The sequence below is a fragment of the Stenella coeruleoalba genome (assembly GCF_951394435.1).
Source record: "Stenella coeruleoalba genome assembly, chromosome: 5".
Classification (NCBI taxonomy): Eukaryota; Metazoa; Chordata; class Mammalia; order Artiodactyla; family Delphinidae; genus Stenella; species Stenella coeruleoalba.
Genome location: NC_137150.1, coordinates 142745048 through 142772323, shown reverse-complemented (window position 1 = coordinate 142772323; position 27276 = coordinate 142745048). Strand labels below are relative to the sequence as shown.

The 27276-nt window shown below is 66.3% G+C and overlaps 1 protein-coding gene across 1 annotated transcript; it reads right to left on the bottom strand.

Moving 5' to 3' along the window:
- Positions 1-450: 450 nt before the first annotated feature.
- PFKL (phosphofructokinase, liver type) lies at positions 451-26883 on the bottom strand. Its single transcript, XM_079923140.1, has 22 exons — positions 26514-26883; positions 20723-20796; positions 17677-17754; positions 15786-15975; positions 14968-15133; positions 14327-14371; positions 13963-14071; positions 11918-12013; positions 10997-11089; positions 9421-9546; positions 9141-9205; positions 8467-8530; positions 6846-6992; positions 6405-6475; positions 5845-5932; positions 4943-5095; positions 3276-3440; positions 2758-2819; positions 2491-2602; positions 1762-1861; positions 1570-1675; positions 451-1077 (listed from the first exon to the last, which is right to left on the bottom strand). Exons 1-22 carry the CDS (start codon positions 26596-26598, stop codon positions 930-932), a joined length of 2343 nt encoding a protein of 780 aa, XP_079779266.1. The 5' UTR covers positions 26599-26883; the 3' UTR covers positions 451-929.
- Positions 26884-27276: the final 393 nt, after the last annotated feature.

Genomic DNA, 27276 nt, shown 5'->3' with positions numbered 1-27276 from the left:
GGTCAACATCCAGTTCGTGCTCCCGAGGACCCTGGCGCCGGCGCCACTGCGGAGCGAGGGCCGCCTGCCCTCAGCCACCTGCCCCAGGATCCTCGGCTGTGCTGCTGAGACCCCAGGCTGAGTCGGGGGGAACGTTCCGGGTCATACTTGGGGCCCAAGAACCAGGCTCAGAAGTCCTCCCAAGAAGGGGGGGGAAGCCAGGCCTGTCACCCCTCAGGACACGGTTGGGGGGCCCAGGTCACCCCGCAGGATGGAGGGGCTCAGCTCATCACATGGACAGGGGCTGCTGGTCCTGGGATGAGGGTGCGGCCCCAGAGGGCCCGTGTCCCTGAGACCGGGCTCAGCCCAGAGCCCAGAGGAGGCCCCCAGACCCATGTGTGCAGGTGGGGGGCTACCAACCACCAGCCCGCCCACCCTCCTTAGAAGGTTCCAGAGGCCCTGCTTTCCAGAGACTGACAGCACCCCACAGTCGGGGTGATTTTATTTCTAAAAAAGGTGACAAGCGCTACTCAGCCCCGGCGGCCAGTGCACACAGGGAGAGGGGCACAGTGAGGCGCGCCGGGGCACTTCCCCACCCTCCGGCACGGAGACCCAGGCTGCTGCGCCCCCAGGGCTGGTGAGGGTGCAGGGCCGGCTCGGGCAGAGGCTCCGGGCCACATGGGTACCGAGGCAGAGGGGCGGCGGTGTCCAAGCGCGGACGCCCCCACATACCCCTAGGATGGAAAGTGGGTGCCCAGGGTGCTGTGTCCTGGGGAAGAGCCGAGCGGACAGCAGGCTGGAACTGGGGCCGTGAGAGTCCCGGAGCCAGGGTGCACCCCCCGCCCGCCTGCCCGCAGGCTCCAGGCGGCAGCAGCCCAGGCTCCAAAGTGGGGGCGGGGGGGGGGGCGGCGGGAGGCGGGCGCAGGCGGGGGCGGGGCAGGGACGCGGCTTCAGAAGCCTGTTTCGATGCTGAGGGTGCGGCGGGTGACGTGCTCCAGCTCCCCGGACACGTAGTCGGCCATGCTGATGCGGTAGTGCGCCAGCATCTTCAGCATGAGTCGCAGGTTCAGCCACCACTGCTCCAGGGGCATGCGGTGCCTGCGGCGGGGCCGGACACGCTCAGGGGCGGGGGCGGGGTCAGGGCCAGGGGGCGGTGCCTGCGCCTGCGGCGGGGCGGGGTCAGGGCCAGGGGGCGGGGCAGGCGGTGCCAGCGGCGGGGCCGGGACACGGTCAGGGGCGGGGGCGGGGCCTGCGGCGCCTGCGGCGGGGCGGGGCAGCTCCCGGGCCACCGCCCCAACCTGGGCCCCGCACGCCCCCTCGGGACACCTGGACCTCGGAACCCGGGACATGTGGAGGCTAGCTCCGGCCCCTGCGCTTCAGAGGTGCCGGGGCCCGCCCCCAGGAGGGGTCGGCAGACCGCGAGCGCCCGCAGACCCGACCGTGGCTGACCCCACCCTCAACTCTCTGCCCCGTCGGGAGGAACAGGGACCCGGGGTCAGCCCTGGGCGTGGGGACCGGGCGGCCCTGTGGTATCAGGGGTCCAGGCAGGTCTGGGCCCGGCGGTCCACCGCTCTCTTCGGAGGGACTCACTCAAAGTCGGTGTCCTTCTTGAGCTCGGTGACGGGGCTGAAGGCCACCGCCTTCTTCTGCAGGCCGATCACGCAAGCTGAGTCGGGGGCGTTGGCGAAGACCCGCCCTGTGGACACAGGCACGTGCCGGCAGCCCCACACCCAGGGCCCTCGGCGGGGACAGGTCGCGCTAGCCACCACCTCCCTCACGCACCCTTGCGGTAGACTGCCCGCAGCTTCTCCGACATCCAGAGTATAGCCTTCACCCCCAGCTTGGTGCCGTAGTTCCGGTCGAAGGGGGTGGGAGCCCCGCCCTGGAAACACAGTGGGTGAGGCCCGGTGTTGGCCCTCAGGGAGGAGCTGGGCCTCAGGCAGCCGAGCCCTGGCCCGAGCCCAGCAACCAGGCCCTGCCGTGACCTCAGGTGAGCCCTGCCGGGCTGACACCTCGTCCCCTCGACCTGCAGCACTCCGGCCCCTTTCTCCGTCCCACCTCTAAAAGCCCCTAAAAGCCACCTCCAGAGGCCGGGCAGTGGGCTGCCTACTCATTGACTGGGGGGCCTCCGTGGGCCCCTGCATCCGGCAGGCAGGTCCCACCACCAGTGAGCAAAGGCCCCCGGGAGAGGGGAGCCCTAGGGGTGCACACGGCCCTCAGTCTGCTTGGAACCCACAGCGCGGGCTTCCTGCAGGGCCTCCAGGGGGCCAGAAGGGGAGGAGCTTGTCAGGGTGGAAGTGGCTCCCGGCCCCGCCCCTTCCTCAGGCTGCGGCGTGGGCAGGACGCGAGCCTTGCTCAGGGGTGTGAGGACGAAGGGGCACCTACAGCCAGGTGCCCCATGAGGAGGGGCACAGAGAGGGGTCCTCATCCTGCCACGGCCTCCTGGGACCCGTCGGCCCGGGCACAGCTGGGGGCCGGGGGCCAGGGAGCAGCCCTCCACGGAACCCGTACCTGCTGCAGGTGGCCCAGGACGTTCGTCCTGCAGTCGAAAATGCCCTTCCCCTCGGAGGAGTACAGGTTGTACAGAAACTCCGTGGTGTAGTGTTCGTGGCACTTCTCGTTTCTGGGAAGAAGTGGGTGGGGGCGGCCGGGGAGGCCTCCGGCTCGGCCACAGGCTCTCAGGAAAGCCCGACCCCACCCACTCCTTCCTAAGCCCCCCAGCCTTGCCCCACCCAGCTGCCGCCCTGCTGGACCCTGCAGGCTCGCTGGCAGCCTCACCGGAGCACCAGGCCCCTCTGGATGTCCGTCTTCATCTTCTCGGTCATGTGCTCCACGTTGGCCTGTGGGGTGAAGACCTGGGTTGAGCGGAGTTGGGGGCAGCAGCCTGCACTGCACACCCCTTCCCGCAGCCTGAGGCTCTCTGGGAGGGCCTATTCCGGACTAGCCAACAGGTGGGGCTGAGAAGACCCAGATCAGCCTGGGGGCGGGGGGCGGGGACCAGGCTGCGGTTGCTGGAGGGCTGTGTGGGTGGTGCAGGTGTGGGCCTGTGGCTGGACCGTGAAGCCCCGGGGGGAGGGCCGGGGCCAGCCACGGAGGCCACAGGGAGGCAGGAGCACTGCCCGGTCGGGGAAGGGGTGCAGAGGGTCACGGGCTGTGTCCCCTCGAAGGCAGCGAGGCCCCAGCCTGCCGGGCCGCGGCTGCTTGGCAGGGCCCCGCCTCCTCTGCAGGCCTGCCCCACTGCGTCTCGGGAGGGGCCCCTTCAGCCTGGCCGGGAGAAGGGTACGGGCTCGGCTCACCTTTAAGTCCTGGATGTTGAAGGGGTCCTCGAAGACGTAGGCGGCGTCGGCCCCCACAGCGATGCCGGTCACGGTGGCCAGGTAGCCACAGTAGCCCCCCATGGTCTCCACGATGAACACACGGCGCTTGGTCCCCGAGGCCGACTGCTTGATGCGGTCGCAGCTCTGAGGGCCAGGGTGCGGGTCAGAGCCCTCCCCTCGGACCGCGGGGACCCACGACGCTGCGGGGACCCGGGTCTCTCTCCCAATGCGGCTGGGACAGCCCTTGCCCCATGTGCCCAGGGCACTGGCAGCCCTCAGCACACGCCCTCCACGCGGCCACACGGAACTGGGTCCTCAGCCCAGGCGTTGGTGCCCCCAGGACAAGGTGGGCGTCACCAGCATCTAGTGGGTAGGGGCCAGGGACACTCTAGGAGGCTCTCCCTGACCTTGGACCAGGGACACACTGGCCTTAATCGGCTCATGTGCCAATGGGGGAAGACAGTCTGCCACGGCAGGGTCTTCGTAAATAGGGGCCCTGACGACGTGAAGTGAGTGCTCTGCAGACGCTAATGATAACACGACAAGTGATGACAATCCTAACTGAACAGTTCAACGAAGTTCAAGCATTAAATAAAGAACTGAGGAAATAAAACAGATATGTAGGTTACTGGTGTCTGAACTATGAGGATAGACCCCAGATAACAGATGAAGAGCAAAGTGGAGGAAACGGCTGCAATGTTTGGCAAAGGGTCTATAGCCTACATATGTAAACAACGTTTACAAATAAAAAAGAAAACGTGCCCAGAGAAAAATAGGCAAATGGTGGAAAAAGATAATTTCAAAAAAACCCCCTGACAATTGGGCAATAAACATATAGAAAAATATTCAACCAGAAATCAGAGCTGCAAATGAAAACCGAACCCTGTCCTCCCTCATCTGGTGAGGGGCAGGGGCACCAGAAGGTTCAGAGGGGCCGTGGGCGACCCACAGCCAGTTCAGATGGGAGGTAAATTCAAAGAAAACCCCTGAGGATCATGGGACTCTGGGTCAGGAGATGGGGGTGGGGTGGGATCTCCTTTAGCCTCTTGTTTCACTTGTATTTTCTCCTCCATCTAAAAACACGCAGCACTTGATTGAGCAACACGCCCCCTTCCAGCTTCAGATCCCCCCAAAACGGAGATGATGAACCCCTGGGGAAGCTAGGCTCATGTGGGGTTAGAGTCGAAGGTGGGAAAGGTCTAGAGAGTGGGGACAGCGGTGGGGATGCCCCCAGAGAGCCCCTGGTGGCGCCAGCCTGCTGGGACCCCTCCAGGAACCGGGCTCCCAGCTCCCACCCTCCCATGTCCCAGCCGGAGCCCTGGGTTTCCCCTAGAGCCACGTGTGGCTGCTTCACCGGACAGAACCGTGGCCCGGCGTCCACACCAGTACAGTAGCTCAGTTAGGTCAGTGGCAGCCTTGACCACCGTCATCATCACACCCTGGTGACCCCAGAGTCACAACCTCTCTGCCATCCTTGAGACCTCGGGGGCAGCCATGTCCTGCCCACTCCCCATGCAGGCCGCCAGCCTCGGTGGGGGCCCCGCACCCCATCCCACCCCTCGGCAGACCCTCTGGGCGCTCTCCCCCCCCAGGCGCCCCGTCCGCCCACTGCCGGCCTAAGTGGGGGCAGCGGCCCCACGCCCCACCTCCATGGCGGCGTTGACGGCGGTGTCCGAGCCCAGGCTGAAGTCGGTGCCCGGCACGTTGTTGCTGATGGTGGCGGGGATGACACACATGACGATGCACAGCTCCTCGTAGCGCTCGCGGGCCTCCACCAGCTGCAGCACCCCCTCGTAGGCCTGCAGGAATCGGGGGGGGCCGGGCTGCCGGACGAGGCACGAGGAGGGGCCCCTGGGTCCTGCTCCCGGCTGTGTGCCTGGCGATGGGCGTCTGGGCCCACCTGCCACAACCCAGGACCGAGACCAGGCGGGCCCCATCCTGGAGCTCTGCAGCCGCCTTCACTGGGGAAACTGGACTCCAAGGAGGACAGGAAGGAGGCCCGCCCACCCTGCCTTGACCCCAGCCCACTCCATGCAGTCTGCGGGGGCTTGGGCTCCTTCACGAAAGGGCAAGAGTGGGTATCTGTCATTTACGGGGGCTGACCAAGCCCCAGCATCACACCGACATGCCCCCCACCACCCAGAACTCCGCCGAGAGACACTCTGGACCACCGCCTCGGCAGCGGGAGGCTGAGGCCACGCGACCCTCCTGCCTGGGCCGTCTCACCCCCACTGTCCCTCCCCTGCGGTCAGAGCTGCCCCTGCCTCTCCCCTTCCTTCTCCTCCCCCCTCCCCCTCCTTCTCCTCCCCCTCCCTCTCCTCCCCCCTCCCCCTCCCTCTCCTCCCCCTCCCCTCCCGCCCCACCCCCCTCCCCCTCCCGCCCCCCTCCCCCTCCTCACCAGCCCTGCCACACTCACCCTGGTGGCCCCATCAGTCCAGCTGGCTCAAGGTAACCTCCTGCACATGGGGCTTCCGGAAGGGCCACCTCGGCGGCCCACACCCTGGGGCCTCCTCCACCCCCGCTTGCTCCCCGGCAGCTGCCCCCTCACCTCGAAGCCCCCGATGACCAGCAGGGCGTGGATGTTGTGAATGCGGACGTTTTCCACAATTTTCTCCATGTAGCCCTTGGGCAGTGTCCTGCAGTGGGAGATAAATGAGATGGACGTGCTGCATCTGTACAGAACGCCAGGCTGGAAGGACCCACGTCTGCACCGTGCCTGACCTTGGGAGAAGGCAGGCCTGGGGCGTGGCGGTGGGATTCCCAATTAGAGGTGGACGCAAAGGTGAGGCACCCGGGGGCGGCAGGGCCCACCAGCGGCCTGGCGCCTATTCAACGCCCTTGCTGGGCACTGGCCACTGCCCTCCCGACAGCCTGGCTGTGAGCCTCACTTCCTGCCCGAGGAGGTCCCTTCTGTAGGTGCGGAGCCGCCCGAGCAGCCTTCCTCTACACAGGTGACTTCAAGGGAGCTCTTGGCCAGGAAGCCCCAGGCAGGAGGGTCTGTGTTCCGCTCTGGACAGGCTACCAGCCAGAGGAGACCTAGCCCGGGGCCACGGGGCTGGTTTCGCCTGCATCCCACCCCCCTGCTGCCCTCGGCAGCCAGGTGCTCACCTCTTGGTCCCCAGCATGGAGCCACCGCGCCCCAGCCAACCAGCCACGTCATGCCAGCCCACTTCTTGCACCTGCAGGGCGAGGCGCGGCTTCAGGGGGGGCAGACCAGGGGTGCTGGCCCACCCCTCCTCAGGTGATGGACCTGTCCTCGGGGAGCACACGTCCTCGGGGGAGGGGGGACAGAGGCCGTGCCTGGCACTGACCGTCCTACCACAGGTCAGAGCGGGGTCTCGGGGCCTGGGCCGGGCTAAAGTGGACCCAGGTGCTCCCCCTCCACCCCAAGGAGAGGACCTGGCCTGGCCCTTATACCCACATGGCGAGCCCCTTGGTCCTTGTTTGCTCGTAAGCAAGCCGGGGACACGTCCTAAACTGACCAAAGACACACGGGCCCACCCCCGCAGGCCCCGCCCCCCGCCCGGCCTCAGGCACGGCCTCACCTACCTGCCCCTTGGCCAGGCCTTCAAAGCCGTCGTGCACGACGTACACCGTGTGGCCCTGGGAGATGCCGGTACGCACCGCCGAGCGCACGGCCGCGTTCATGCCAGCCGCTGGGGCCCCCACGTTCAGGATGGCCAGGGAGAAGCTGGTCTTCAGAGAAGGTGGGGAGAAAAGAGCATGAGCCCCAGCGCGGGGCTGGGGACCGCCGACCCAGACAGAAGTCAGCAGAGAGCCGCTTCCGGAGAAGAGGCCCCAGTCCCCGTGGCAGCCTGGACACGGCCCAGAGATGGGACTCCCCCGGGCACGACAAAGGCCTGTCCTCCCCCCAGTCCCCGTGGCAGCCTGGACACGGCCCAGAGATGGGACCCCCCCTGGGCACGACAAAGGCCTGTCCTCCCCCCAGTCCCCGTGGCAGCCTGGACACGGCCCAGAGATGGGACCCCCCCTGGGCACGACAAAGGCCTGTCCTCCCCCCAGTCCCCGTGGCAGCCTGGACACAGCCCAGAGATGGGACTCCCCCCTGGGCACGACAAAGGCCTGTCCTCCTGACACCGCAAGGCTGTGCCCGAGACCACATGAGCTGCGGTGCAGGCCCCGCTCGCTACCGCAAAGTCCTCGGCCAAAGGTAGGAGCGGGACTCGGGCCGCTGTCGGCCAAGCGCGGCTCACGGGGCAGCAGTGGCTCAGGCCAGAGTCAGCGCCTGCCTGGAGGCCCTGGGCAACCACCCCACGCTCAGGGCTCAGGGCAGCAGCACCCCAGAAAGTCCCTGGCGAGCAACACGGGTGCGTGGAGGGAAGGGGGCCACCGCAGCCACGGTAAGAAAGTGCAAAGAAGCAGGCGATGCTCTTTCAATCCTAGGGTTACTGGAACCTGACAGAACCAACACGTCATCACCTCAACCCGGAATCAGTGTAAGACATTTTGCTATCGGGCGCTTCCACAGCCGTTTCCCTCGCTGCTGCCCAGAACCTGCGCCCGCGTGGCATGCAGGGACACCTCACTAGGACAGCCATGTTGCCAGCACTCCTCAGCCACGTGTGGCCACCGGCTCTGCTGGGCAGCCTGGCTCTAGTGGGTCCTGGTAATACCAGCCTGACGTGCCCGAGGTGGTCATGCCCCAGGCGGTTCTGGAAGGGGATATGGGGACCACCCTGCCTTGCCAGAAGCCGATGCCCAGCCCTGACCAGCTCCCGGGATGAATGGGGGGCCAGGACCCCACCGTCCAAGACTGTCTTGGTGGGACCCTTTCCTTGCCCTTGTGGTTTCAGAAACGAAGCCTGCTGTCATCTTTATTGTGAAGAGAGTCCATTTCCTGAGGGTTTTACCTATTTTGGAATGTGTCATAACACTGTACCCCGCGTCTCCTGAGTTAAACCTCCTCTCCTGACTTAAATTCCTCCTGCTGTTTGATAAGCAACAGGCCAGCGTAATCCCCAGGCCTGTCTGGGACCTGCTGGTCAAGCAGAGGCCAGGTGTGGTCCTCTCAGCTCACAGCTCAGACCCCAGACGGGAGGGCGGGTCCTGGCTCAGAGGCGCCAGCTCCCCGCTCCCTGGCGGGGTGGCAGGGCAGGCGGGAGGAGGCCGAGGGCGCAGCCAGGTGTGGGCTCTGCGGCTCGCCCCTCACCTTCTCCTTGGAGATCTTCTGGTGCGCAAGCAGCTTGTAAATGTTCCAGTTGTTCTCAAAGCTCCTGGAAAGAAAGCGGGACAGCTCAGCACAGCACGGCGCCGGCAGCACAGCCTCAGAGGACTGGACACGGGTGCGGCCCCCCTCCCCACTCTTGTCGCCACGGACCCTGGCTGGGCGCCGTCGCCGGGCGGCAGAGGCTCCCATGGACACGCGATCCCAACGCCCCCCTCCGCAAAGCGAGCGCCCGCTTTCAGCCTGCGTGGTCTCGGCGGCTCCGCAGTGGGGCAGGACGCGTGGCCACGGGAACCACAGGAAGCAGACCTGCAGGGCCAGTTGACCTGGCCCCCCCTGGCCTGCCTCGCTGCTGTCTTCTGTAGTTCCCCCTCCCCCTTCCCAGGCACCCTCCCTGTGCTGTGCCCCCCCATCCCCCCAGCGCCCTGCAGGCCCCACCAGCCCCGCGGGGCGCATGCACACAGCCTGCCTACTTCTCCGACACTGTCGGGCCCTGTCCCTCCTACACGATGCACGCCCCAGGAGGAAGGTCTCAGAGCGCCACCTCTGCAAGTGGGCACGTCCCCGTGTCGGGGGGTGGCCGTGTGCGAGCCACTCGGAGTCTGCTGTGGCCCCACTGAGCAGACAGCTGCCCAACACCAGGCCCTCCAGGCCCTCACCTGCCTCGGAGCTGGATGGCCTCTTCAAACCTCTTCTCATCCATGGCCTTCTGCACCTCCTTGGTCTTAAAGAAAACAAGACGCACAGGCTGGAGGCGGAGGCCTGGCACATGCGTCTGAGCCCAACGCGGGGGGCCTGACCCAGACCCGCCGGGCAGCTGTCGGAATCGAGAGGGCTGAGGGGCAAGGGGACCCCACCTGGCCTGCCAGGTCCTCCCCTCCCTGGAAGGGGCACCTCCCGGGAAGCCCCCGTGCCGGCGCCCGGGCGGCGGGCACTCACCATCTGCACGCACTCCATGAGGGGCAGCCGCACGGACTGGTTCCCGGAGAGGCTGACCACGCAGGCCGGCGTGTGGGGCGTGGCCTCCAGCAGGGCCATCACCGCCTCCATGCCCATCTTGCTGCTCTGAGCAGAAAGAAGGGCAGGCGGGGCTCAGGCGGGCACAGCCGCACGGAGCCGGCCCCACGCCACGCACACGCCCTTGGCTCTCAGAGCCACACGCACACGGACACGCACGCGCACGCACACGCTAGAAGCTTCTGGAGTCAGCGACGCTGTTTATTCTAGAAATGGTGACTTAGCATGACCACGTTTCACAGCAGCCCCCCGGCACCATTTCACCGGGTCTCAGCCGGCCCTGCTAGGAGGGCGTGGCCCCTGCACCCCGGGGTTGCAGTGGCAGGGCCAGGGCTGGACTGGGGTTTCTGGAGTTCTCTCCACTATGACGAGGTTTCTCGCTTGGGGCTCCTTTGTCACAGCTGTCCCGGTGTGTGTGCAAACTTGGGCATGGGCTGGCGGGCCGGACCAGCTAAAACTGGTCAGGTAAGGACCGCCCTCCATGGAGACAAATCACAAACAGGGGTTCTGCCACGGCCAACGGGAACAGACAGGCGCGCCAGAGACCAAGGCCCGCGGCTCAGCTCGGCGAGACACTGGCGCCCCCAGACCGCGCCCCTGGCCTCCCACACTGGTCAGGTGGGTGTCGGGAGCAGCCCTGGAGAATGCTCCTGTGTCCCTCGGGAACCGTGTGACGGCCGCTCTCCTGTAACCCACTGTGGGCAGGTGTCGCCCTGCAGGGCCTGGGCTCGGGGACCAGCGGTAAGCTGTGCCTCTGGAGCCCCTTTGCCGCCGACCCAGGCCTCCGGTGTCTCCACCATCTGCAAAAGCAGCAGGTGAGCCCATTCTCCTGCCACCAGGTGAGACCCGGGCCCATGCTGGCACTCGCCAGCCCCTTCTGTGCGCCAGGCCTGGTGGAGGGCCAGTGCTTGACCCTCCGTCCCGAGTGCACCCCTGGGGCCAGACCCCCTCTGAGGCCAGTGTCCCCACTGCTCTGTGTGGGATGGGGACGCACTGAGGCCTCCTGGGAGAGGTTCGGTCCAGCGGCTCCCCCAGGCCCACGCTGGCCACCCGGCCTCACCCAGCACGGTGGCCCAGGCACAGCTCCGGCCAGCCCTGCAGTCTCCAGCCCCCAGTCCCGGCGACCAGCGCCTCACAGGCGGGCGCTTCACCACCTCGGGGCCTCCCTGGCCCTGGGCCCTGGCCCTGTGGGGCTGCAGCATGACTCCCACCCTGCAGAGGATGGGGTGGGACCAGCGGTAATCAGGATTCGGCACCCAGGCCCCGGAGCTGGGCACCCAGGCCCTGGGCCAGACTCAGAACAACCAGACGTCGACCTGCCGCTCACCCGGCCCTCCTTTCCCAAGGTCCTGCCAAAGCCGTCGCCAGGAGGGTGTGGCCTAGGCTGCCAGGCCGTGGTCTCACCCACAAGCACCAGCAGCAGTGAAGAAATGTTCACGCACACCCACGCATGCACACCCACCACACCACCCGTGCACCAGGGGGACGCCCCACCTACCAGGATGCGGTCGAACGCCGAGGGGGTCCCTCCCCTTTGCACGTGGCCCAGCACGGTCACACGTGTGTCAAAGCCCAGCCTCTGGACTACTAGCTGCTCGTGGGGACAGAGAGGGGGTTCCTGAGTTTGCCACTCTACCCCCCTGTCCCACCACCCTGTGGCCCCCAGCCCTCTCCCCTCCCCCTCCAACCCTGCCTCAGGGATTTCAGGGTGTCAGCTCCCCAGGGGCCCCACAGAGCCAGCCCAGGGTTCACGCCTACAGCCTGAGCGTGTGCACGTGTGCTCCTGTGTGTGTGGGTGTGTGTTTCCATGTGAGTGTGTGGGCGTGTGCTCCCACACGTGCCGGCTGCAGGAGCTCATCATGGTCTCCAGCCCCTGCGGGTCAGGCCTTGCCAGGAACTGTGGCAGGAAGCAGAGCGCACAGGGTCGGCGGAGAGGCCAGCTCCTGGCAGCACCTGGCTGGGACTCAAGGACAGGGTGGGCGGCCAAAGTGAGGAGCGTGGGGGCTCCCAGGGGCTGTGGCCCACTGGGGGACAGGGGCCCAGGGCCCTGGGCAGAACCCGGCAGGTGGGTGCCGCTCACAGGGACGAAGGATTCCCCCCAAAGTTGTTCTGTTATGAATCTGGCACTGGATAGGCAGTGGGCTCCCCTGTCAGTGGGGGGCTGGACAGGGCCCCTAGGATGGGGGATGGTCTGAATGAAGACTGGAAACCAGAGGGCTGGGGGTTCCCAGCAGGCGGGAGCCACACCTCAGCTTCAGAGGGGCCGGGGCTTCTCAGGGGTCCCGGCTGCACCCACCCCACATCTGGCAATCGTTAGGGACAAGAAAGCTCCCTCCAGGAGCTGGGGGTGGGGCCCCAGCAAGAGCACTCGGGGACTGGAGATAAAGGGGAGCCCCCTCCCCAGGGCCCCCACACTCACGTCCTTCACGTAGCGGGACGAGATGGGCTTCCCGTTGCGGTCGATGGCGCCCTCGGCGATGATGATGATGTTCAATCGGGACCCTCGGCTCCGAGTCTGGGTCAGAGACGCGGCAGCGCTCAGCCGCCAGCCCGCAGACCCCGCCCCAGACACGGTCGCGACTGCAAGCCCTCCCCGGGTCCACGCCGCGGGGCTCACGTGGGCGATGGGTGGGCTGAGGCGGGTGAACCAGGACCCCGCTGCCCCTCCTGGGGGTAGAGACTGGGCGACTGGAGGACTCCTCCTCCCCCTCCCCCTCCCCGGACTGCGGGAAGATTCCCTCCATCAGCTGGTGATGGACGAATGAGCGGCACTTAACTGTCGCAAAGGCAAAGCTCTTTGGGGATTTGAAAGTACTTTTTGTTTATGTATTTCCTCAGCAAATGTTTGTGGGATTCACTCTGATCCACCAACCTCAGAAGTTTGCCCCACAGCACCCGGAGAGACTTAGAGAGAAAGATAGGGTCAGAGCAGCTCCTGCAAACCCGGGTACAGAGGGGCGGGGGAGCCAGGAGCAGAGGGCTGCCTGGAGCAGGCGGGCCGGTGCAGTGAAGGGAGACAGCCAGAAGAGCCCACACCTCCCTCAGCCTCACTCGCTGCAGCCCAGGAGGTGGGCAGGGCAGAGGGTGACACCTGCACGTAACAGGTGGGGAAACTGAAGCTCAGGGAACCCCGGGGCGGGGTGGGGCGGGGGCCTTACACACAGCAGCAAAGAACCAGAATGTGAGGCCAGGCCTGAGTCCAGGCCACTTCCAGGAAGACCCAGCCCCAAGTTCTCAGCGAGTAGGCCAAGGCCGAGGTCAGCCAGAGACTGTCACCACCAGAGGCCCCCTCTACCCAGGCGAGGCCACAAGGCCACCCTGGGGTGCAAGGACGTCCCCCAAGGAGAGGACAGAGACCTCTGGCCAGCTTCGCTGCCAGGCTCAGCTCGGCCTTACCCTTGTCTTCACTGGGGAAGGTTCCAGAGGCCAGTCATGGCCCTCGGCCCCTCCCACGGCCCTGGGCAGGGGTACAAAACCCTGGGGTGTGAGTGGGAGGTGGGGAGAGCAGCCTCCGGCAGCGGACGGGAGTGATGCCACCACCTCGGTCACATGGGGACACGGACGCTCCAGAGCCAGCCCCGAGCCGCCCGCCTCTCCCTCAGGAAACGGCCTGGCACTGACCTCCCAGGACAACAGAGCAAACAAAAGGCCCGGCCCCGGGCAGCCTCCACACTCGCCCTGCCCTTGGGCCAGGTTGCAGAGGACTTTGGGGGGTAGACACCGCCCGTTAGGGCCCCAGGCTGGGCCCGAGTGCGAACTGGGGTGCACAGTCTCAGGGGCTCCCCTGCCTTGAATCCAGACTGCAGCCCTCGAGTGCCCCCCGACCCCTGATCTGAAGGCGCCTCCCCCCTGTCACAGCCCTCCAGTCCACCACTGGCCTAGCCGAGGGCCCAGCCTATCCTAGCTGGGGGGCCTCGGGGATGCCCGGGGCAGAGTATCTGCCTGTTCTGTGCCAGAGCCCCCAGCTCCACCTTGAAGGGCCTGGAGAGCCGCGTTCCAGGCCCCCCGTCTCAGGCACCCCTGCTCATCTCTCCTGGATGAGGCCTCAGACCCCCATCTGCTCCTGCCTCCACAGCCTCTTCTGCTGCAGCCACTGCCCCAGGTTCCCGTCCACCCATCTTCACAAAGCCACCTCCCCTTGCCCAGGCTCAGTGGTCGGGGCCCGAGGGAGCCAGCTTGACCATGTCCCTGCTCCCACCCCTCGCCCATGTCAGCACTGACCACGCAGAGCCCAGCCTGGGGCAGTGGTGAGTGTGCCCCTCAGGCCCCTCTGCGCTCCGGGGCAGCCCCCGGGTGTGTCCATGGGCGTTGGCGCCCCCGGGGGGGATACGTGCAGATGCTTGCTGAACCAGAGAGAAGTGAATCGGCCAAAGCTGGCCACGTGACCCCAGGGACACTCTCGTGGGGGACACAGGCCACGCAGCTCACGGCAGGGACCCTGGGAGAAGACCCCCTGGCCCTCACCTCACCCAGCCGCTCACACATGAAGTTCTCCCAGCCGTCCTCGGGTGGCGCCTCAGGGATGAACAGCCAGTCGGCCCCGGAGGCCAGGGCGGACACCAGGGCCAGGTATCTGGAGGGGCAGGAGGGGGAGGGGCTGCAGTAGGTGGGCCCCGACCCGACACCACGGCCCCGGTCCCTGGGTCACAGGGGAGGTACAGCTCTGAGCGGCACCCAGCCCCACAGTCAGGACTCCCCACACCCCGGCTCTCACACCCACAGTGTCAAGTGAGCACCTGCCACGTGCCAGGAGCCCTGGAGGCGCTGCACCCTGCTCCCACTGCCCCGAAGCCCCGGGCCCCCTGGCTGACCCGGGCAGCCCTCTTACCCACAGTGCCGCCCCATCACCTCCAGCACGAAGGTCCTCTGGTGGCTGTGGACGTGGAAAGGGCAGATGGCATCAGTGCAAAGTCCCCCTGAGCGGAGCTGAGCCACGAAGCCTGGCCTTTCGTACCACACCACCCATGGCCCCAGCTCCGCCAAGGGCGTGCCCAGGAGAGACAGAGGATGTGGGAGCAACAGACAGCCCTTGTCATTCCCAGGGCGGCCAAGGCCCTGGGCAAAGGGCCACCTCTGTCTCGGGCTCACGGCCAGCTTCACGCTGGTTTTCACCGATCTTTGCTCCTGAGGCTGAAGGCCATTCACCCTGCTGGGGCCTGGCCGTCACCAGCCAGCAGCCTGAGGACCCCCTGTGGGGTGCACCATTGCCCCAGGGCCGGAGACCTGTCAGAGCCCCTGCCCACCTAGGGCAGGGTGGGGACCAGACCCCCAAGCCCCTCTGCTCACCCCGCTGTAAGTCTCCCCCGACACGGGGGCTGGGGGCAGCCAGTACAGGCTCCTAGGGGTGGAATTACGCCGACAAGCCATTGACCCTGCAGAAGGGCAGCCTCAGCCCTCGTCGGGAGACGGGATCCCAAGCTTTCTTGCCTGGTGGCCTGGCTGGGCGGGGGGGCCGCAGGCCTCACTCACCTCTGGGCGGTGGTGGTGATGGCGTCGATGACCTCCATGATGCGGTGCAGGGCCGAGTCTGTGCCGATGGTCATGTCGGTGCCGCAGAAGTCGTTGTCAATGGAACCCACCAGCCCGGCGATGCTCAGGTGCGAGTAGGTCTGAGCCGTGCTCTGTGAGATCTTGCCTGAGAAGGAGGAGGCCAGCCCAGCTGCAGCCGCAGCAGCCCCACCCGGCCCCCTTGGCCACAACACGGGGCCCGGACCCCGATCCCCACCCCCTCCCCCAGCCCACCCGGCAGTGCGGCCTGGTCAGGTCCCCAGGGCCCGCAGCAGGGGTCCTGGGGCCGGGCGGCCGTGGCCGAACCGCTGATTACGGACTTGTCACCCTCTGGGAGACGTCCAGGGGAGCCCTGGTGAGTGCACCCCTCACTTCCAGGTCCCCCACGAGCAGCACAGAACCAACGAAGCTCCAGCAGGTCACTTTCCGACTGGTGACCCCCCAGGACTCTGTGTCTTACGTTACCAAATTTTAACTATCACACTTCTGCAACCTGTGACAAGGCCGTAAGCCACGTTGGGGAATGAATCACTCACAGCGCAGGTGAGTCAGCCTGGGAACTGCCATCCAGCACCAGGAGGACAGCACTGCCTGGGGGTCCCTGACGTTGGGTCCCCACAGGCCTCACTACCGGCCAAACCCGGGCCCGTGGCTCCTGGAGCCACCGAGGGTCCGCCTGGTCTCAGGCCAGGCCCCCACCCCCGGCCAGCAGCCAAGCAGCAGCTCGCTTCCTCTGGTCCTGCCTGTTCCCGGCCCCAGCTGCTCCGCCGCCGACCCACCTTCGCTCACCAGCTCCTCCAGCAGGCTGCCCCACTCGCTGCGGAAGATGTTGGCACCCGTGAGGCTGCCGTCCCCACCGATGACGCACAGGTTGGTGATGCCACGCTGGACCAGGTTGTAGGCGGCCGCCCGGCGCCCCTCCCGCGTGGTGAAGGCCTTGCAGCGGGCGCTGCCGATGACGGTGCCGCCCTGCACGGAGGAGGGGCAGCCTGGGCCAACGGGGCGCGCCAGGGGGACCCGGGTACTGGGCAGGGGCGGCCTGGGAGACCCCAAGGAACGGAGGGCCAAGTCCAGGGGCTCCTCGGAAGCCTGGGCAGGTGCCCGCCTCCCCCTGCCCCAACCCCCTGGACTTTCTCCTCACGTGTGCAAGGAGGAGACTGTCCGCCGTCGGGCTCGGGGAGCTCGACAGGTAAGGGGTGAGCAGGCTCTGAGGTCTGTAAGGCGTGCACACACGCTCGCATGCACGCACTCTGGCCCACACGGCCGGGCACCAACGCAGGGACGTGCCTGGGCAGCTCATGCCGTCGTCCGCGTGCCCCCCTCCCCTGCCACCGGCTCAGCCTCAGCCCAGGCTCCCCAGGCCCTGCCCACAGGCAGCACTGCCGGCCCCTGCGCTCGGCCAGCTGGTGGGGACAATGTGCTGCTCCCCAGACCACCGAGAGCACCGGGCTGGGCCCCGGGCTTCACGGAAAACGCACATCAGAGCTGGCCCTGGCCCAGCCCAGCCTCCCCTGCGCCCCTCCCCGCTGCCCCCATGCTCTACGCTCCCCACCCGTCTCAACACCAGCCCGCATCCTCACCTGCCCACCTTTCATGCAGCTTCACACCCCAGCTAACACTTGGCCCAAGGCTCCTTCCCCGGGCGGTCTCTCAGGACAGAGGCCACAGCCGTCCTCAGACACAGGCTCAGAGCAGAGCAACGGCCGGATCCAGGCCTGAGGCGTGATGGCCGCCCTCCCTGGACCCCTGGGGTGGAGGACGAGGCACCCAGGCTGCAGCCCCACCCGTGACGGGGTCAGGGAGCACCGCACCAGAGCAGAAGGACACGGGGTGGGGGGCTCTGATGAAGAACAGGGTTGTCTGTGCCCCACTGGACCGTTGAGGGCTCAGCAAACGGGCCGCTCCCACGAGCGCCTGGAGCGCGCAGTCCCTTGGGGACGTCCACCCCGGGCAGGAGGGTTGGGTGGCATGGCAGGGTTGGCTGTGCCTGGATGACCCAGGGTCCAGGCCCGCCGCCCACTGCTCCGCTGACCCATACATAGCGTGTGACGACGACAGGCCTCTTAAATAAGCAGGTATCAGCTGGGGGTCTAGGATACACAGGTGACAGGTGCCCCACAGCGGGCCCTGCTCTGTGGGAGGACTCGGGTCTCCCTACAGAGACCTGGTTCAAAGATCCCCGCTCCCAGGAACCCCTGGCCCCAGCGAGGCGCTCAGCGCCCCGCCCTCAGTAAGTAGGATGACGAAGGGGAAGGCGGGGGAGGCGCAGAGAGGCCGCTGAGGCCAAGCATGCCTCTTCCAGGGTGTCCTCCCCTCCCAGAGCCCGCAGCTGGAAGCTGAGACATTCCGGGGCCATTGCACCCCCACGACCTCCCACTCCTGCGTCCCCAAGGCGGTCGGACGACAGTCAGCCGGGAGCCAAGCCCCTGCGGGATGGCGTGTACGCCTGCGTGCCTGTGTGTGCGTCTCTGTGTGTGTCTGGTGTGTGCACCTGTGTATCCCTCTGTGTCCCTCTGTGTGCCTGTGTGTCTCTATGTGTGTCTCTGTGTGTCCCTGTGTGTCTGTGCGTGTGTGTGCACCTGCACATCCCTCCGTGCGTCCCTCCATGTGCCCGTGTGCACGTCCCCGGTGCACACGTGTGCTCATGGCGGGAAGGGCCGTGGGCCTCACCAGCTGGATGATGTTGGAGACGCTGAGCCAGTTGGCTGGCCTGATGTTCTCGCCCCCTTCCACGAGGCCCTCGTAGCCCTGAAAGTGAGGGGACAGGCGTGAGACGGGCGCCCACAGCAGCAGGACACGTAGAACCTCGGCCAAAAGCCCATCTGGCAGGAAGTGGGCCCAGGGGTCCTGAGCACAGAGGCCCCTCCACCCCCAGGGCCTTGGGGGACGAAGCCAGGGTCTGCTGGGGTCAGGGGTGTCAGGGGAGAGGCCGGGCTGCCCAGATGCCTCCCAGGCACGATCTGTGGGGCCTGCAGGGGGCGCGTTACAGACAGAGCACGACTTGCCCGGCAGCGCTCCTGTCGCAGGCAGCCCTGGACGTATGCCCACGAGCCGCAGCTGGGTCACCGCGCCCGGGTCAGAACCAGATCCAGCCCAGCGCCCGGCAGCCCCTCTGCCTTCCAGGACCCTCCCTGCCAGAGACACCCGCTTCCCTGCCTCCCAAGGGTGCCGATTAGATGCGGAAATGACAGCACAGCGTCCCCTCTGCGTCCCCCCTTCGCGCGGCCGGGCATCTGCGAGGCCCCACGAGGTCACGTGCGACTGTGTCTGCGCTCGCTGCCGTGCGGCAGTCCCCTGCGCACTCCCACAGTCTGTGACCTGTCCACCGCTGATGGACTCTGGAGGGATCCGGTTTGGGGCTATTGGAAATAACGCTCTGTATCTCCCGGGAAAGGACTCCTGGGTCACCGGGTGTGCAAGCGGCCACCGACAGCGCTGCCACAGTGCCCAGAGGCGCCGGTGGCCACCCCGTCCGTCAGCAACGCGGCCAGGGCCTCAGAGCGCCCCACCCCCGCGCTGGCCCTTGCTGGTCTCCATCCCGGAGGCTGGATGTGGTCCCTGCAGGGCGTCTCCCATCCCGGAGGCTGGATGTGGTCCCCGCAGGGCTTCTCCCCTGCGTTTCCCTGACGACACATGCTGTTTCGGGTATGACGTAGCCACAGGCCACCTGGACAGCCTCTGCGAGGGCGACCATTCCAGCGTCTTGCCTGTTTCTGTTCTCGTGTGGCCAACCCCTTCTTATTAGCAGGAGCTCTTTATAGAGTCTGCAGAGAGGACACGTGCTTTCACAAATGGTGAGAAGACGAGGCGCCGCCGAGCTGCAGTGAGCGGGGCCACCTCCTCCGTGCAGCCCTCCCAGCACCTCCAACGAAGCAGCACGAGCCACCGCCCCTGCCTGGGTTCGGCTCTGCGACCCGCCTCCTCCGTTCCCACACTTGGCATTAGATCAGCCGGGGCCTGCAGGGTCCTGGGCAGCGGGGCCTGGGGGCGGGCGGGGCAAATGCTCCCACCCCTGGGAATAGAGGGGGAAGCAGCTGGGAGAAGGGCCTCAGGACGAGACCCCCGTCTAAGGGATCGCCAAGCTACCCTCCCCAGCTCAGGCCAGGCCTGGCCCCCCCTCGCCCCTCTCTGTCCGGTCAGGAATTTGGCCACTAGGACACACCCCCCCCGCCGCCGCGCCCACCCCCTCCCCACAGAGAAGCAGGAAAGTAACCTGAAAACCCACAGCCGCTGTCCAGAGCAAGTGACAAAAGAGGCCACCCTGAGTCCGCAAGACCCCAGCCCCACGGTGCTCCCGGCTGGAGTCAAAGTCTCACAGACACAGTCCTCCTTTCCTGGCCTGGGAACCTTCTGGAATGTCTTTGCACACCTCCAGCCACTTTGTGTCACCTCTCCCCTCTCCCCTCCCCACTCCTCTGCCTTCTCCACTCCCACCTGGCTGGGCACCCAGGCAGCCTCAGAACTGGCCGCAGGCCCAGGGCACTTCCAGCAGCCATCCTTGTGGCAGCTCTGAGCCCGCAGGTGCAGTTTGGGCTGTCACGTGAATAAGGCAGCCCCGTTCACTGACCCCTTCTCGGCGCCAGGGGCCGTGAAAAGTGCCTTAACTCTCAGTGTTGCATTAGCTTTTCGCCCTAACATCCCCACTTCATAGAAGAAACCAAGGGTCAGGGAGGTGAAGGGATGCCCCTGTCACATGTGTACAACCTCCAGGAGCCGCGCCCTGGACCCACCCCGCCCTGATTGGAGACCACTTGTTCACAAAACTAGGCGACTCCCTGAAGAATCTCACCCTGTCCTTCAGAAGGTTCTAGACCATTATCAGGGCATGGGTTCCACCTGCCCAGCTCCTGAGGCCACAGGTCCTGAGACTCTGAGATGTGCTCCTGAAACATGACCTAAGGCTCTGCAGGGTCCTGGTCGTCCCAGCCTGGCCTGAGGGTCTGGACTCTGCAGGAGGGAGGGGTCTGCAGAACTGCCCGCCCATCTGTTCACTCAACAGCCCCATACAGACAAGGCTGGGGAGGAAGGGCCGGACCTGGACCAGAGTGAAGGGACGGGACATGGACACACCCAAGATGGGAGGAGGGAAGCTCTGGGGAGAGCAGAGCAGGTTGGGATTCGCTACACTTTAGCAAAGAGTGAAAACAAAGTAACGCAGTGGGAGAGAACTCCAGGACGTGTGTGTGTGTGTGTGTGTGTGTGTGTGTGTGTGTGTGTGTGTGTGAGAGAGAGAGAGAGTGTGTGTGCGTGTGTGTGAGAGAGAGAGAGAGAGAGTGTGTGTGTGTGTGTGTGTGTGTGAGAGAGAGAGTGTGTGTGTGCGCGTGTGACCTGGGGGGACAGGAACGGGGGCTAAGGCGAAGGGCGCACCAGCTTTAGCCGGAGCGAAGTGGCACCATGATTCTCTGCTGCTTTGCGTAAGGAGCCCGTTTTCTGCTGTCACGAGGGTAGCTCGAGCTCGGGTTAGGTGATGAGGGTACAGGAGGGCTGGGCGTCGGAGGACGGGTGGGGCTGAGGTCCCGGCCTCTGAGGAGAACAGCAGCTTCACACCCTCCTCTCTCTCAGGGGACGCGCCCACCCGTGAGCGCCCAGGCTGAGGGCGGACTCCCCATCCACACCCCAGAGCCTGGCAGCCCTGCCCCATCCGCCTTCCTCACCCCTCTCCCCGCACTGCTCCCTGCCAGAGCGTGGGGCGACGACCGCCCTGCCCGCACCTTACCTCGTAGATGAGGAAGACTTTGGCTCCCACGTAAATGCCCATGCGCGTCACGGCTCGGACGGCAGCATTCATGCCTGCGAAGGGGGCCGGGAGACGCCGTCAGTGGAGACGCGGAGCGTGGGCGCCTTGGACCGTCCCTCCCACATCTCGGGGGGCGCCGAGCCAGGACTCCGAGTCCAGCACGGGGTGAGCCCCCCCGCATTGTATCGGCTTCGCACTCGGAAATAAGCCGCCCCAGAGTTAAACCGGGAAGGTCCCCGCCAGGGCCCGACTCCTCCTGAGCCCGGAGCACAGGCACCTGCAGACGTGCGACATCGCTTCCGGCCGCATCCCCGCCACCACGCTCACCTGCGGCCTCTGCTGCCCAGCACAGCCCCCGGCCCCGGCCCCCAGGGCCCTGGGGGAATCGCAGCAGGTCGGGCACATGGCCCCAAGATGCAAAACGGGGCAGGTGGGACGCGGGGGCAGCCGCCTCCCAAATGCGCCCGCAGCCGCTGCTACTCTTGGGCCACCACCCCGGGGGGCAGCTTGGGGAGCACCCTGAGGTCGGTGCCTGTGGCCCTGGGGCCGTGAGCCCCCTGCCCCTTGGCCTGCAGGGTGGGCTCCGCGAGACAGGAGAGGAGGACAGCACCCCCTAGGGCCAAGTTCAGGCTCCTGGGGGTCGCACGGCCCCAGTGCAGCTGAGTGGGCCGGCGCCCCTGCTCCCTAGCCTGCAAACATACGCCGGGGCCACCAGGCTCAGCGGGTCACCTCTCCTCCCTGTCCCCCAGCCCTGGGACCCCCAGCCCCCAGCCCCCGTCTACAGCAGCCACCGTGCAGTATAGGCTTCCTGGAAAGACGGACACTCGTGGGGCAGGACGAGGGGGCAGGAAATGCTCAGAAGAGCCCAGAGGAACCTCAGTCCCCTTCCCTCGTGGTCAGTTCTGAGACTGAGACCCAGAGAAGGGAAAAGTGTCCCTCCACGGGGGGGCCGTCCCGCTGCGTCCCCGGGGTCTCGCACACAGTCAGGCTCACAAGGCACAACGTGGGCAGCTCCACGAGAGACTCGAGCACCAGCAGCGGCCCACGCCGTGGCCCGGCCCTGCCTGTGGGTGGGACGCGGCCCCACCCGGGGCTGCAGCTGCTGCAGGCCTGGACAGTGCCAGGTCAGGGGCCCTGTGCGGGCACCTGGGGCGGGCCCAGCCTCCACACTGACTGCCACCTGGCTGGGGCCCAGGGACGGGCGAGGGGCAAAGGGTTGCGGGGGCAGGAGCCTGGAATCAGTGGCTGCAGGCACTTTGCCTCAAACCTTCTTGCCCGTCACAAAAGATGTCAGTGGTTCGATACAAAGGGGCAGGCAGGGCGGCCCCCACGTACTCAGAGAGGAAGACAGTTGGCCAGTCACCTGCCCTGGGCTCCAGCCTCTGACCCTGGGTCTGGAGGCTGGATCGCGGACATGACCTGCACGTGGTCTGGCCCAGGACCGCCCCTGCTCCCCCGGCTTCCTCCTGGTGGTCCTGTCCCTAAGCTGTGAAAGCCTTTCCCTGGAGGCGGCGGGGCCCCAGCCAAGGGTGGCCGAGGCCCCAGGAGCCCTGCCCCACCCCCGGGCGCTCTGAGCTGGTGGACGGGCAGTGCCCATCAGCTTGGGTGTCCTGCGGGAGTGCCGTCACCCCCAGGGTCCCTCGTAGCTTGTGTGGTCCACAGGGTGACCCTGACGTAAAGACTCTCGACCTTTACCGTACTTACACTAGTCTCACCCCGTCTCCAGCCTGGAAGGCGGGCCCAGGGGGAGCCCGTAGCTCCCAGAGGACCGTGGAGGGCTATATAGCATATGGGCACCTCAGGAAGAGCCCAGCGGGCAGAGCCTACCCCAGTGCAGGCTCACGGCACCGGGCTCCCAGGATATCAGCCCACTGCCACTGCCCCCATTTTCCAGATGAGAAACCGAGGTCCCAGAGGGAAGGCAGGGGAGCCGCTGGAACCCCGGCAGGTGAGGGCAGTGCCAGGATGTACCCTGGACCCTCCTTGGGCTCGGCAAGCTGCCCTGTCCCCAGCCAGCAGCCGAGGCTCCTGCTCTCTGACGTCCAGAGCCAGGGACTCCCGGGGCCGAGGTGCCCAGATGTCACGGCTGGCAGAGCAGAGGCCAGAAGGGCCCTGAGCTGGCCACACTCACAGCTGACACACCTGCCTTTAGCGAAAGAACCCCATTTCTAAAGAAATCATAAAAGTCTCACGGCCCCCAAACGAATGGAAGTGGGGTTTCAGTGACTGCAGTTAGGGGTAGGAGCCCAGAGAGTGTACCCCACCCCCACCCCCAGACAGCCCGGCTGCCCCAGGAACCGGATCCGAAGGGCTGACAGTCCTGCTGCCTGAGGTCAGGGGCCTCGAGCTGCAAGCTCCCTGCCCTGCCTGCCCTCGCTGGCGGGGGGCAGGGCAGGGACACGGAGGGACATGAGACAGCTGCAAAGCTGCCCCCCCGGCCCCCAGCAGGCCCTGGTCCTGCAGAAGCATTCGGCCGCCTCTGGGGCCTTGGGCAGCCCAGGCTTTCCACCCTCAGGTATCTGCCTCCCCGGCTGCCCTCGCCGGGGTGAGGCCACTGTGGGCTCACTGCAGGCTCAAGTCCAAGCCCCACCCCCTGGCAACTGGAGGGAGGCCAGCAGTTCCGGATGGGGCGGTGGGAGGGGTGGGGGCAGTGGCTGGAGACCCAGGGACTGCAAAGGGCCCCAGGCTTAGGGTAGTGTGCTCAGTCTTGTAGAAAAGAACAAATGACCATATCACAGGAAAACTCTTCAATCTTAGAATGGAATTGTGCCAGCTACCATGGATACGGAGGCCTGAGGGCGTGGGTTTCCCTGTAAACCTCACTGTAAGCTGCCTTCCTGAAAGGGCCTTTTTTATTGCCCTTTAATCTGCTTTTCTTTCTCAAAATAAACCCAGGGTGGCAGCCACAAGCCCCACAGGGCCAGAGGAGCAGGGAGGAGAGCAGCTGCATCGCCCGCTGAAGGAGCAGCCCTGGACCCTCCACTCCACCCTCCAGCCTCCGATGGGCCAGGGACACTGCAACAGATGACTTCCTGCTGGAGGAAACCGACACCACCGCCAAACTGATGTCCGAAGGCGGATGCCTTTGTTCATAAGGTGACTTCTCTTCACAGTTAGCTTCCGGGAAAACAAAATGGACAAGAAAGAGGTGATCCTGGCAGGACACGGGGCCCCGCAGATTCACACTTAGCATCAGTCGATGTGAAGACTTGGAGCCAGGCTGGGACATAACGAGATGGGGGCCGTCCTCACCCGCAAATACAGGACATCCACGTCCACACGGATCCACCCAGAAAAGGCAGGTCCTGCGCGTTACTGAGGGACAGGGTGGGGTCCGCCCCAGGGGCGAGACCGAGGCGTGGAACCAGTGGGCGGCGGGGCTGTGTTATAGTCTTCTAGTCACTTTTGCACAAAGTAACATCCGTAACGACCACCTTCCCTCAACGCACGGACACCTACTCCCTGCCAACGGGAAGGGCAGAGGACGTGACTTTCAGGCTGGCTGGAAGGAACCTGCCAGGTGGCTTGTCTTGTTTACAGAAGGGGAAACTGAGGCCCGAGGGATGTGCTCGGGTCAAGTCAGAGAGCTGGTGGAGGCCGGCCCCCCCGGGACAGGGTCTGCCCGCTCCCCCGCCGCCCACTGCCGCGAGGCTGGCTGGTTTCCACTCACTCCAACAAATGCAGACCTGAGCCTCGGGGAGGCAAGTGCAGGTCGGGGTGGGTGCCCGTTCTCCACGGCGGCTGTCAGCCCCGCGCCCACCCGGGGGGGCCCGCGGGGAGGGCCGCCCGGCACCATCAGGTCCCTAGAGGTCGGCCTCTATTTGGAAGGCCCCGGGGGCCCCTGAGGGCAAACCGAGAACCCATCGCCTGGAGCCAGCTCCCCGGAGCAGTGCCGGCGAGAGGGCGCAGGCCCGGCGCGGACACCCACAGGCTGGCCTTCAGAACTTACAATACGGAAAGGCTCCCTGCCCCCCAGAGAGCCAGCTGGCCCTGGCATCTTCCCCCAGGCATCAGCCCGAGCCCTAAACTGGGGAAGCTTGCAGAGCCCTCCTCTCTCGCAGCCCCGATCAGAAAACCACGTTACAGCCAGGGGTCTAGGGAAGCGAGGACACAGCGCGAGGTGAGGTGGCCGGCCCAGCTGGCAGTGCGCTGACGGCCACACTCCTGGGTGTCCAGGAAGCACTGCTCGTTCCATGTGGGGCATCAGGGCCGGGCTGGCCAAGGGGAGACCTACAGGTCATACAGGCTTTGCCCTCCACTGGCCCGCCGGCCCAGGCCGGCAGCCTCTTCCTCCCTGGCCCTTCAGCTGCCCCCACTGATCCCTCGTCCTGCTTAGTCTGTGCCACCCACCGGCTCGGCTCCCCTGCCTCAACGTGCATTTATCTTTCCCAGCCCTCCCTCCAGTGCTGTTGTCTCCATGGTGCAGACAGGAGCCTGGGTGGAGACCCCTGTGCCTGCTCGAGCCGGGGAGCTGGGGCCTCGCAGAGGAAGGGCCTCTCTGGAGAGGCGGGCCCAGCCTCTCAGGAAGTGTCTGTCCCCCACATACCAGGCCCTTCCCGTGGTCCAATCTCACAGGGCAATGCTTCCCCAAGACCACTCTCCTCCCACCTGGCCCCGGCCCACTGGCCGTGCCCTAAGAGGGAGCCGCCGCTGCCCAGCAACAGGCAAGCGCTCTGGCCACGCGGGGCTGCGGACGTGCAGCGGAGCACACTGTCCGCCCGCCAGACCAGGTCCGGAGGGCTCAGCCCAAACCCACACAGGCCGGGACGCAGACAGTGGCTGATGTCTCTGCCTTCCTGGGCTTGCTCCTGTGAAAGCTCCTTCTAGCTCTTCCCTGCTTCTGAGCGGGGAGCGGGGAGTCGGGGGCCTGAGGCAGGGAGAGCAATTCTGCGTCTGGACTTTCTGATCTGGAAGGAGGCAGATCAGGCCCGCCTGTGCAGCCTGAGAGTGCCGGCTAGGCTCCTTCCAGGCCTGCTTCCTGGGCTAATTAAGGTGTCTCCTGAGGTTCAAGGTGTGTGGTGTGGCCATACGGCCAAGCCCGACAGGTGTGACACTGGCCATCCCAGGCCAGAGGTGCTGAGGAGAGCAGCAGTCAGGACAAGTCCAGGGCACCAGGACAGACCCCAGGAGGGGCACTCATCTAGCTCTGCCAGGTCCCAGCTGCAGGACCCTGGGCAGGTCAGCAGGAAGGCCACCACCTTTGGCCTCCCCTGTACAAGGGGGGTGGGAACAGCTCTGCACTAAAGAAAATGCCCCAGAGCGGCCCTGGAGGCAGTGGTTTGGGGGAAGCACGGTGCCCCCGAGTCGTGTTTCATAACGACCTGGTTAGAGCCGGGGCTCTGTGGGCCTGCGGGGACCTGCCCATCCTTCACTGGCCTCCGCTCAGCTTGGCCTCCAGGAAATGGTGCTTCTGAGACGCGCCACCGGGAAGGGGTGCGGGGAGGGCCTGGGGTCGGCAGGAGCGGCGGCCGGCGAGAGCACCCTGTCCGGCCACGGCCGGCAGCGCGGACACACCCCCGGCGGGCCGGACGCAGAGGCCGTGGTGGGCGGCACGTACGCGGGCCCCCGGCGCGCGGGGGCGGGTCCAGGACGCGGACCGGGAAGGGGACCGGGGCTGGGAGGGGGAGGAGGAGGCGGGAGGCGCAGGCCGGGAGGAGGACCTGCTGACCGCGTGCCCCAGGTGCCGCCGAGGGAGCGGGAGCGCCCCAGGGACCCGGGGACAGCAGCACCCCCGCCCGCCGGCGACCGGCCCCCGCGTGCCCGCGCCCACCTTGCGCATCGCCGCCGCTGGTCAGCACGCCGATGGCCTTGCCGGCCCCGGACATCCGCAGCTTCTCCAGATCCACGGTGGCCATGGTGGCGCCGACTCGGCCGCACTCGCTCTCCCGCCGCGCGCCGCCGCTGTCGCTGGCCCCGCCCCGCGCCCTGCGCTCCGCCCCGCGCTGTGTGATGTCACCGCTGTCCACGCCGGGGCGGGGCCGACGTGCACCCGGCACCTGGGCGGCGGAACTGGGGCTCGACCCGGCAGCGCCGGCCTTTTTGTTCAAGTTTCTAAACCTGTTCAGTCTAACAAGGGGCGCGTTTATTGAGGGGGCGGATCGCGGCCGTCTGGGTCTGTTAGTCACACCCTGCGGCAAAGTTGGTCAAGCACGGTGACCAGACCTGAGGGAAGGCCAGCCGAGGGAAGGCCAGCCAAGGGAGGCCAGACGAGTCCCATTGCCAATCGCTGCCTGCCCGGCTTCCCGCAGGAATTTCTTATTCCAGGCGCCGGTCTGTTTCAACTTCGTTCATTGCAGGAGCCACAGAAGCTCCACCCCGACTCGGGGCACCCCTGGTGATGGCCCTCCCACCCGGAGGGGTGCATGATTAAGATGCGAAAAGAGTTAAGAGGAAAACCAGCCAGCATCCATCCATCCATTCATGCATCCCTTACTTCAGTAAATGTTTGCCGGACCCTTGGAAACCTGCACACCAGGCATCGTGTGGGGTGGGCACCTGGGTCAGGACAGGGGGCTCTATCTTGGGTGGTCAGT

Bases quoted from the DNA above. Each gene is read 5' to 3' on its own strand.
- PFKL (XM_079923140.1), bottom strand. From the start codon at position 26,598: ATGGCCACCGTGGATCTGGAGAAGCTGCGGATGTCCGGGGCCGGCAAG. The intron at 15,134-15,785 runs GTGGGTCGGCGG...CCTCCTTCTCAG, and splicing joins GGAGGAGCTGGTGAGCGAAG to GCAAGATCTCACAGAGCACG. The intron at 6,476-6,845 runs GTAGGTGAGGCC...CTCGCCCTGCAG, and splicing joins AAGGCCTGGCCAAGGGGCAG to GTGCAAGAAGTGGGCTGGCA.